We start from the raw sequence: 11,974 nt of genomic DNA on the forward strand, positions 1-11,974 counted from the left end.
ACGCTGAAACCCTCCCAAACAGTCCCTGAGTGCAGGGTAGTGGCGGATTAGGCTGGCTTTAGTGCGTTTAAGTGAATGCATGCCATCCCTTAGAAGTCAGCAGCGCCGTAGCTTCTAAACGTCGCTCTGAAAAACAGCCAGTATTTGATGATCAAAGAGCATACAACAACACTTTAAGCTATTATCCAGAAAAGCAAAAAGGAAAAACACTTTAACTACTTCTAATTGAACGGTTTCCTTTCTCTTTTGAAGAAAAAAGTAGGTTCTCGATCTATAGGGCGTCTTACAAATTAAGGAATAGCATCTGACGTAGCTTCAAATGCAAACAGACCATTCCAATTGGAGGAGATAGATTTACTTGAGTTGAGGCCGATACCCACCAATCCTGATCGTAAACGTTACTCCTTCATGAGGCCCTATATATAATATTCTGTCTTTTTTATTTTTGTTCTAACGAGAAGGAAGTTTTATGCTTTCCGATTAATTCTTGGTTTTGGATGGAGTAAAAGCGAGTAACCACCAACCGGTCATGTCCCCGTTTGGTTCACAGGAATAGGGGCTTGGAATCGGAACTGTTTGGTCGGGCAGAATTGAAATTCTATTTTTATTCGAGGCGGAATGGCATTCCCTCGTTTAAAGGAATGGTCAATTACCTTCTTTCACTTGAGAATGAGATTCCATTCCATCTGATTTCAATTTGAATTCATTTAAGCCAAACAGATTATGAGAATATATATTATCCCAATTCCGATTCCAAAAAATTCTGATTCTAGTTACGATTTCGATTGGACCCTTAAGTTCTAAGATTCACATCAGTGTTTCTACCCATACGGGTTATATTGATACTGTTTCCATAGATATCAGCATTCAATCCTTAGGCTTAGGTAAATGATGCAATAATCATACACCATTGCTGTGTGATGGGATATTCTCCTCACACCCACATCTCACTGTGTATTGAGAATATCTCCCACGAATAATAATGAAAGATGGTCTCGAGGTGCAACTGAAACGAGCAGATCCGAACTCGTTTGCTGTAGGGTAAAAACCAATGGGCTAGGAATTAGGACCGAGATCATAAATGGTTTGGTCTGATCGTAGACATGAATGTGCACTGAAATTTGGAACCGCTAAAGAGGTTAACTTGATCACCTACACCAGCAGCCACCGATCAAACCTTGGATGACACAGAGCTAATTAAGTCATAAAAACTGGATTCATGTTTCATCTTGACTTGGGTCAATCCTTCGGTCCAACCGGGAAATGGTTCATTTAATTTCATTGGCAGGTCCGCCTTCCGTGCTTGCTTTAAGACATGGACTGAAGTTCGAGGATTTTTCATAGGTCACCCATCCTAGTATATTACTCTCACTCAAATACGATTTTACCGACGTAGCAAGCAAAGTTGCAGTTGGAACATATAAATGGTGTGATCATAGTTAAGCAAGCATCCAAAAAGGAGGGAAGAACTTAAAAACTTTACCCCTCCAGAGTCCAGACATACATTGATTTGGTTATTTCAAGTTAGGGAGATGATGGGTAGTATAGATAAAAGATGGAGGCTTCTTAACGGCCAGGAAAATTGGAAGAATCTCTTGGATCCTCTAGACATTGATCTCCGGCGAAACATAATTCACTACGGAGAAATGGCTCAGGCGACTTATGACACCTTTATCACTGAGAAAGCCTCCAAGTTTGCCGGAAGCAGCAGGTATGCAAGGGCGGATTTCTTTTCCAAGGTGGGTCTAGTGAAAACCAATCCTTTCAAGTATCAGGTAACCAAATTCCTGTACGCTACATCCCGGATCGAAGTCCCAGAAGCGTTTATCATCAAATCGTTGTCAAGGGAGGCATGGAGTCGGGAATCGAACTGGATGGGTTATGTTGCAGTGGCCACAGATGAAGGGAAGGCTGTATTAGGCAGGAGGGACATTGTGGTTGCATGGAGAGGTACAGTGGAGGACTTGGAATGGGTTGACGATTTCAGCTTCAACTTAGTTTCGGCCTCTGAGATACTGGGAGGCACCAATGATCCTAAGGTCCATCAGGGTTGGTTGTCCATCTACACTTCTGACGATCCAAGGTCGCCATTCAACAAGGCCAGTGCTAGAGACCAGGTGAATAAATCTCAATTTCTGATATGCAACTGTGATTTAGATTGACTGGTTTAAGGGGGAGAAAAGATGGATGAATTATAATATTGATAACTCTGGTATGAATTATGAAATCTCAGGTTCTGAGCGAGGTAAGGAGACTGGTGGAATTATTCAAAGACGAGGAGATCAGCATAACCATAACAGGCCACAGTCTGGGGGCAGCTCTCGGAACATTGAACGCAGCTGATATTGTTGCTCATGGATTAAACAAACCCAGAAACCATCCACACAGGGCCTGTCTAGTTACAGCAATTCTGTTTGCTAGTCCCCGCGTCGGAGACGACAACTTCCAAGAAGTCTTCTCCGGCCTGGAAAACCTCCGACTATTACGTGTTCGTAACGCCTTGGATGTGGTACCCAATTACCCACTTCTGGGCTATTCAGATGTGGGAGAAGAGTTGGCAATTGACTTCCGGAAATCGAAATTCATAAAGGCTTCTGCAAACCCATCGCTTTGGCACAACCTGGAGTGCTATCTGCATGGAGTTGCAGGAACTCAAGGAGCTAAAGGAGGATTCAAGTTGGAAGTTGGGCGTGATATTGCGCTTGTGAACAAAACGACGGACGCATTGAAAGATGAACATCTTGTTCCAGTGTCGTGGTGGTGCGAGAAGAATAAGGGGATGGTTCAAAGGGACGACGGAACCTGGAAGCTGATGGACCACGAGGAAGATTATCCAGAGTTTTGAATCTTAAATTGACCGTTGCATTGCATTGAGTAGAACCATATATTCTCTATTCCACTGTTCACTGGATTCTTTGGTTTGGCCTGGTTTGTTTATAAAATGCATTGGTGCAAAAGTATAGGAGCGCAAATGAGTTCAACGCAATTTCTCTTTTATTTTGTCCGGACTTTTACATTATTTTGTTTGTTTAGGTGTAAAAGTAAAACCCGAAGTAAAAATGTACCAGAATTTACATTCTTTTGATTTGCACTCCTAAACATTTGAACTAGTGCATGTATATGAAATTGTATCGTAGCGTAGACAAATGAAATGGGCCTGGACTTAGTGACTAGTGAGGGTCCATGTGCACCGCTAGGGACAATTACCTTAGTATCTTTGCATTTAGAAATACCATTAGAAATATATGAAGATGTCATTGCATTACCTCATAGCTAGGTAAAACCCATGCTTATATTTGCTAATGATGAAGCGATTTTTGGTGATGTATCAATCTTTTGTGCTAAGTACCTCGTCATTTGGTCTGAACTGGGGGCAGATAAGGTGCCGAGTTAACTGGGCCAAGTTGGGCAGGTTAGGTGACGAGCTGACTGAGCCGAGCTAGGCAGGTTAGGTGACGAGTTGACTGGGCCGATCTGACCAGAGTGCCGAGTTGCCTGGTGGCGAGCTGGATTGATTGTTGAGCTTCGTCGTTCTTTAGAGACGTGCAAGGAATCAATGTCAGAGGACCCAGGGTGGCTAACCCGGCGAGGTCGCTCCGATGCTTAAGTCAGTACTCTCATAGTAGACTGCGAGCTAAAAATCACAAAGTATGAGAGCTAGACTATGCTTAGTTGCCCCCCTCTACCATTGGGGTTGGTGCCTTTATATAGGCATAGTTTGGCATGGGCTTCACGCATCGTATTCGAGATTTCCGCGAGGTCATCTAAGTGGTTCGAGATTCCCGGAGGTAACCGCCATGCATGTTGACCACCCTTCGGATCATTCGGCACGTGGGCCAACTTCCAAGGATCGTGGGAGATATGCATGTCGAATTTTTCGGCGAGCATGTCTCGCAGGTCGCCAGGTTGGTGCCTGTGCCAGGCTGTCAGGCCGTGCTAGGGCCAGGCCGTCAAGTTGGACACCATCAACTTGGCAAGTTGTTGCCTGAGTGGTTCCGGGCGTCACCTAGTTGTTCTGAGGTGCCATGTGTCACAATGTCATTGGAGGGCCAAATCCGCCCTCATCAGCTACCATTTTGAGTTTGAATTTGTTTTTATACAGTAAGTCTGTGTTTGGAAATGATACAAATAAGTGTGAATGCAAATATGTAGTGTAAAACGGTTCATATAAATTGCAAAGTTGGATTAGTTTTGTACTGACAAATTTACCTTCTTACCAAATAAACTTTTAGCTGTAATGGATGCAAACATGAATTTCAATAAAACACATGTTTTTTTTCTTTTTTTTATAAAAGCTCACTTGAATGCAAATTTACTTCCTTTTTATTGATGTACTTTTACATCTTAGGCTGCGTTTGGAAGGAGTACAAATGCAAACATATAGAGTGCAGAACCTTATATTTTGTGTTATTTTGTATGTATTTAGACTGTACATATTTGCATTTGTACTCTTTCCAAACTGAGCCTTATTATCAATGTAAATATACATTGATCTGTTTTTGTCAAATACAGGAAAAAATGAACCAGAGTGCAAATTTACCCTGTACCAGTATTTACACTCCATTTGCATCGTTTCCAAACACAGCCTAAACTACAATTTAAGTACTGAAACAAGATGGATTTATTGGGTTTGGTTCAAGAAAGTCCAGAAGGTCAGGTCTGTATGCAATAACTCTTCTCCCTTCTGGATTGCTAATGACAAATGCATTGCTGGGCTGCTATATTCTTGGCGTGGGTGACGAAGTCGGGTGAAATTCAAGGAAGGAGACTAAGGAGATGGTGAGCAGGTTACGGTAAAGGTGAGTTTGGAAGCCGCAATAAGCAAGTGGGCAGCTCATCAAGTAATCTGTTGCTGAAGGGTGCGGTTTGGGAAGGTTAAGCCGGAACCTATCCAGAAAATGGTTGCATTAGGACGAAGGCCTGGTGAGGGTAAAGGTGTCAATGGATTGAATTTGGGTTGGACTCTAAATCAAAATCAATTTGGACGGATTGGATGTACTAATAAGACATATTGAATCAGACGAGTCCAGACTTCTGGTCCAAAGTATTTATTGAATTAGAGTGGACCTGGTTCATATCCCTAATGGATTTATATTGGATTGAACTAATATCTGATCCATTGATATAAGATAAGAATAGATGTGTCAATGGACTAGGTTTGGGTTGTAACCAATTTAAATTAAAACCAATTTGAACATATTAGACCGTCTAGACATTAAATTGGACCTATCCAAAATGATCCAACGTTTTCATCTGATATTAGATTGGACCTGGTCCATCTGTAATAGATTCATATTGGATTGGGCCAAATTCGGTCCAATTGACACTCATTGAGGGTTTGGATTGAAAGATGCCAATTCGAAGTTAGATTGGATTGGGTCAGAGTTGACGCCTAGGACATGCAATCCAGCAACTTCATTTTTTAAGAAGACTAATGCATCCAAGTTATCTTATGCCATGTTTCTCATAGTCGGGAATATTTTGCGATAATAATATTAGAAATGATGATGTTATCATCGGGAGATGTTCCCAATACACGGTGGAGATGTATTGTGGAACGTTGTGAGGGGGGGGGGGGGGGCAATTTTGTGGGGGGCTGATTTGAACTCTTCGGTGTTATACACCATTAATAATTTGTCCCATATTCCCTTTTTCCTTAAAGTGCTGGTTGTAGGATTCAATTCCCCGTCAAGTAGATTGGATACCCGACGAGGATGAGAAAAATTATTATCCCTAAGCTAATAGCCATAAAAGAAAAAGAGATCAAATCAGTCCTCCATAAGATTACCCCCCACAATGTCCCACAATACATCCCGGCCATATACCATATATTGGAAGCATCTACTGATGACAATATCAGAAATGATGATATCATCATTAGCAGATGTTCCCAATACATGACAGAGATGTACTATAGAGCGTTGTGGGGGCTGATTTGAATTCAGAAAAAGAGTGCCATTGACAAGATATCGCTTCTCTCTGATGTTAGATCTTTTTTTGTCAGAGAGCTTTATATGATTTCAATCATACAACTTTCTCTGATCGACCAATGAAGACATCTGCAAAGAAGGATGAAAGATAAGGAACAAAAAAGTAATAGCTATAAATATGGGTTTCAAAAAAAGACAAAAAAACACTGTTACTGGTATTTTGTTACTTGACCATGGTCGATGTGCTACAAGTCTACAAATTAAATATGGGTTTTAACTCTTAACTTTTGCTAATAATGACAAGGAAACAAGATCATCAATCAAATATTCGTGAAAATTAATAGGAAACATGAGCAGCATTCTGCAGTAGTGGTAATAGATGGGATAGGTTAAAGGGAGGGATGGCATATGGTCCTTCCATTAAACCGGTGGCAATGACCCTATAGACCGCTTCTGTCATATGGGTGCCATCCCAACTACCATACTGTGATGGGTCTTGGCAAACTTTGGCACCCCGAACCCCACAGTGGACTGACTTGTTGTAGTTATATGGACCTTCACCTCCACAACAAGTCAGAAGAAGAGCTCCTTTTCGAAATCCTGCAATTCAATTGATGCAGTAGGTGAAACAATTAAACCCATAAAATTGTTAACTGCTTGCCTCTCTACTCACCAATATAACTAGGGCTGTCTATGGACCCAATATTGGTCCAGTCCGATGAATACTTCGGACCATTCTGGACTCTGGACTGGCTCAGTTCAATGTTTGAACCGTCTAAATTATTCAAATTGGTTTTAATTTAGGTTGGGTTCAACCTAAACCTGGTCCATTGACACTTATCTTATGTCAATGGACTGGATATTGGTTATATCTGACCCAATTCAATATAAATCCATTATAAATGGATCAGGTCCATTCCAATCCAAAAAATACTTTGGTCTGTTCGACCTGCTCAAATTGTTTTTGATTTGAACGGGTCCAATCCAAAACTAGTCCAGACCCTATATATATTGACACCATTGGGACCCTAAATAACACATATACGAGAAACCCAAATAAATAAATTTTCCATTTCAAGTGGGTCCATTTCCATCTATCCTTGATGCTTGTAAACATGGCAAACTTTAAAAGGGCCTTAGACCCAAGTAGGGGTACAAATGGATTGGATCATGATTTTATTTGATCGAATTCGGATCATCTCTTATCTGATTCAAGAAAATCTGATCCAATATATGTTATGTATTTATTTATATAAATATATAATACACACACAAACACACACACACACACACATATATATATATATATATATGTTATTTTATTTATTTATAAATATATTATATATATTGTATTTTTATAAATTTATTATATTATTTACTTTTTTATAAAATCACATATATATGATAAAAAGAATTAAAAGAAATACTTGTATTTTTTGTTTTTCTTTATTTAAATTAATATATTTTATTTTTCTTTTAATAATTTATTAACTTTTAAAGAAAATATGTCAAATTGAATCAGATCCAACTTATTGGTAGGATTCAAAGCTTATCAGATCCAATGGGATCGAATCCACCATTAATAATATCAGATCAAAAATATATCCTGATTCGAATCCGATACGATTCGTTTGCATCCCTATACTCAAGATTAAGCTCAGTAGAAAGAGTGAGTCTTACCAAATTTGTCAGGAGAGCGGAAAATGGCCTTGACAGCATTGTAGAGATCTGCGTAGATGATGGTGACATGGGGATGTAGGTGTCGCAGCCTATGGATCTCTTCTTGTAGCAAATGGTTGTTGAATTCTGAAAGTTGGTTCAACCATCTCAGGCACCCCGTTTCAGATTCGTAGTCCTCCTCATTCGGGCTTTTGAAATCCGTCAGAAATACCGGGAAACAACCGTATGGGAGGTGTCCAGGAACCAGGAGCGTAACTGCTCCATTTTCTTGGATAAACATCTGCGCCAACAAATCAATTAATACTTCATACTTTCACAAATCCTCCACCTAATTTCGGACTTCGTCCTCACAAGACTAATGTTAGTACAGTGCCTTTCAGTATTTTATTGGGAATATCTCTTCATGAAAAAGAAACGTACAAATACACAAATATTCTCAATACCAAACTATAAAAAGGCTGTGAAAATAATATAAACAGTCTTGTGAGCACTGAATTTGATCTCTACCAATAACAACACTTTTTGTTTAATACTAATGTTCCATATCTGTTTTCAGCACCGATACCCATTATAGGAAGTCCATGTCACTATCACATCATGTCCTTATTGGCAGCAACAAGGTACAATTTAAAAAAACGTCAAATTCAGCGTTGCTCCAAACCATGCCTTCTTGATGTCCAAGGCATGGCTTGGAGCACCATTTTTTATAGAAATATGGTTCTAAACATATTGGCATTTCTTGGAGCACCATTTCTTTTTCTGGTGTGACACTAATGTGTCACCATTTTCTAGAGAAACAACATCGATGCCAAACAGACACTACAATGGGCCATGAGTATATGACGTTTATGTTTATGGGCTTGAATTCTCAGAAATTCACTCTCATCCACCACTTTGATTTTCTTTAATGTCATTTAATAAGACACCTTTATTGTTTCATAGATTTACTAAAACATACCCTATAATTTCTATTTCATTAAAACACCCCTTATAGTTTGCAATCAATTTATTTAATTGACATTTATTTCATGGATGTGAAAAATATTAGTTTTGACTTTAACATCTTTTCTAATAAATTTAATCTACAGCAAGAAAAATTGAAATGCCATTCTCCTTCCTATTAAAAGGTAGGCAACAACTCTTTTCAGTAAAATTTGTTGCTTGAAGAAGGAAGACGTGCTATTAGGGTGCAAATGGATCGAATCATGATCTGGTCCAATAATATTTTGTTGGATTTGGAATTTTGGATATCTCCCCTATCAGGTTTTTGAATCGAATTGGATAAATAGGACCTGATTGAAAACCAAAGAGAATTCAGATCACCTATATATATATATTGTAGCTTTTTTATATAAAAAAACATGTATATATATTTGATGAAAGTAGTTGAAAAAAACACTTCTATTTTTTGTTTTTCTTTATATTGTCATGTCTTTTAAAATTTCCAGAAATTAAATTGAACCGGATCAATATTTGAATATCTGACATTTGTGAGCTAGATCTGACCAGATCTTCAAATTGGATTAGATTTACTATTTATACTATTGGATTGAATATACCCCAATTCAAATCCCATCTAATCCGTTTGCATCCTTACGTGTGATTATTGAGGAAGAAACTTGAATACCATTGTTCTTTCTTCTTTATTCCGTTGAAGCCAAACATTTTTTTGATAGATCTGAAAATCAAACCTTGCTTCTTTGTAGAAACTTGATATGAAGTTTTAGGGAGATTTTCAGAATAAAAAGTATGGATTTATGCCCATAAACATTTTCCAATTTGTTTATATGGTCGGGTTACCAATTTTTAGACAGAAATACTAAAGGATTATTAATAGAAAGTAAATTGGTTGCAAATTATAGGAAAAGTTTTACAATGAGTGTTTTACTAAATGACCCTTTTATTTGTCACCATTCTGACCGGCGGCCAGACCTGCCTCACTACCTTGGATTTGAGGGCTCACCTGGATTGCAGACGAGATGTTGTTGATGACTCTTGGAACAAGGGATTTGATCTCCTCCAAGCTTCTTCCCCGGTTCAAAGCAAGGCTATAGTCATTTCCCCCGATCTCTCCCACAATAAACAGAGATCTACTGAACAAATCTCTGCACTCTGTGAATTTAGACAATAATATTACATTAATTATAGAATTAAAAACTATGGAATCCAGGTTCAATACAAGTAAGAGGTAAGAACAAAAGAGAAAACGATGAGTGGGTTTAAATGGTCGTTCTTCTGAATTGGATGAGTAAGCGTTTGTTTCAGTTCAGAAATTTGAGAAAAGATAGAGAAACAGACTAGTTACTTGAATCTGAATCACAAAGAGAAGGCAAGAGCTCTTTGAACCATCTGAGCTGGATTGCCAGAGAGTTGTTGATACGGGAATCGTGGGTTCCCCCATGTTCATTGAAGTTATAGTCCAAGGCTGTAGCTCCTCCCACCGCAAAATTCACTCCATGCCGGAAATCTTGGCCACCGCTCCCTCTTGACAGATATGGAGGTACGAACGGGAGTCCTAGATACTCAGCTGCATTCACAAGAGAAGGTAGATATCCCCGGTTACATAAACCCCTCTATAGCCTCAAATCATCACAACTCGTTAGCAAATTTATCACTTCATATTGAAGAAGTAGAGTACAGTATTGGGCAAAGCGAATTTTGATTCCTGTGTCGAGGAAGGGAGATGGGTGAAGCTCTGTTTTTCGTCCATGTTTAAGAAAAATGGCAGAAGGAACATACCGATGAAATCAATGATCAGGCGGCCGTCGGAGCATCTCCCAGTGGGATGATGGAAGTAAGTAATTCCGTAAGGGAACCAGCACTCGAACGATGCATTATTGTGTTGTAAACGGAGTAGATTTCCGGTGTCGATGAGCGAATCGCCGAAGCTGAAGATCGAAGTGTAGTGACATGAGCATGAGGTGGGATGGGTTGTAGCCAGAGCAAGGAGAACACCCAGGACAGAGAATTTCGACAGCAACAGAAAGTTCGTAGCCATGGAATGGGAGGATTAGGTGAAGAGTAATCAATTCCACAACAAATCAAGTCATAACAAAAACCAAACCCAGCATGTAACTCGTGGGTTTATTTGTGGTTAGCAAGAAAAGAGAAGTTCATTTCATGTATTAAAATCATTATGTATGTATAACAAATTTAACATGAATGTTTGGTTCAAATTTTGACGTCTTCAAAATATTCTTTTCATGCCTTTTCCTTAAAAAAATCATTTCTAGGAATATAAATACAAATTTGTAGTGTACCTTGCAAAGAGTACAAATACATATAAAATACAAAAATTTGCACTCTACATATTTGTATTTGTACTCCTTCCGAACACGTGAAAGCAAACAAAATCCAAACCATAAAGAAAAAAAGTGTTTTTTTTTTTATTATTAGGAATAGGGCACGACGCAAGAAAGCTAAAATTAAACGAAGTGAAGTGTGACAGCAATCACAATTTAGTTGTGTTTTATTGCTAGGGCTCAGTTTTGAAAGAGTAGTACAAAAAAATGTACAACGCAAATACATACAAAATAATAAAAAATATGAGTATAAAAACAAAATAATTAAAATGATAAGGCTTTGCACTCTACATACATATTTGTATTTTCATTCTTCCCAAAAACATAAAACTTAATTTGTTTGCGGTACAAATCTATATGAGATACAAATTTTATACTTGGATTGGTTTTGCTTCCATTTGTTTGTAAGTATGATTTGTTTCTTTACTCAATACAATATTTGTACTTTTTGTCTCATTTTACATTTGCTAGTAGTTTAAATTTCACATCACAAAAATTGATGCAAAATTTGCACCACTTTCCACTTGCCTCAATTTTCTCTCATAAAGTTGGGACCGCATCATCTTGCTTCTTATAACACCCCCAAACAAATAACCTTCATTCCTATCTTTATTTGTAAGTACATGGGACCACCCCACTTGAGAGGAAACAATGCAATAAGACATTAGAGTAGTAACACTAACTTCTTGACATATATAGGTGTTTCCTACAGACACTTGTTTGCCTTCACAAATTCCTAACATAGAAACACTTCATAACAACACACATGCTAAGGTCCCCCAACATGTCTTCCTGAGCACAACCGACAGACGACAGAGACGAGCGAAGAAGAAAATTATGAAGATGATCGGCTAATTTGGAACTGTAATATAAATGGTCACTTCTCTCTTAATTCAGCATGGGAGAGAGTTAGAATCTCTATTTTTATGTGGCGTTTTATGCATGGTGCTCTTCCAACTGATGACAAAGTCACGAAGCGTGGGGTTAATTTGGTTTCAAAATATTGTTGTTGTGGTAGCCATAGAACTGAATCCTTTCATCACTTGTTTGCAGGCGGGATTA

General features: G+C 38.6%; 2 protein-coding genes across 2 annotated transcripts; one reads left to right on the forward strand and one right to left on the reverse strand.

Moving 5' to 3' along the window:
- The first annotated feature begins 1,432 nt into the window (after window positions 1-1,432).
- LOC104612126 (phospholipase A1-IIgamma-like) lies at window positions 1,433-3,110 on the forward strand. The gene is made up of 2 exons (XM_010279442.3): window positions 1,433-2,117; window positions 2,234-3,110. The coding sequence occupies exons 1-2, from the start codon at window positions 1,533-1,535 to the stop codon at window positions 2,843-2,845; spliced, it is 1,197 nt and encodes a 398-aa protein (XP_010277744.1). The 5' UTR covers window positions 1,433-1,532; the 3' UTR covers window positions 2,846-3,110.
- Window positions 3,111-6,079: 2,969 nt separating this feature from the next.
- Window positions 6,080-10,679, reverse strand: LOC104612125 (GDSL esterase/lipase At1g28570-like). The gene is made up of 5 exons (XM_010279441.3): window positions 10,350-10,679; window positions 9,916-10,137; window positions 9,574-9,722; window positions 7,611-7,890; window positions 6,080-6,530 (listed from the first exon to the last, which is right to left on the reverse strand). The coding sequence occupies exons 1-5, from the start codon at window positions 10,606-10,608 to the stop codon at window positions 6,268-6,270; spliced, it is 1,173 nt and encodes a 390-aa protein (XP_010277743.1). The 5' UTR covers window positions 10,609-10,679; the 3' UTR covers window positions 6,080-6,267.
- Between the last annotated feature and the right edge of the window lie 1,295 nt (window positions 10,680-11,974).

The sequence above is a fragment of the Nelumbo nucifera genome, chromosome 1 (assembly GCF_055504915.1).
Source record: "Nelumbo nucifera cultivar China Antique chromosome 1, China Antique-T2T, whole genome shotgun sequence".
NCBI classification, from domain to species: domain Eukaryota; kingdom Viridiplantae; phylum Streptophyta; class Magnoliopsida; order Proteales; family Nelumbonaceae; genus Nelumbo; species Nelumbo nucifera.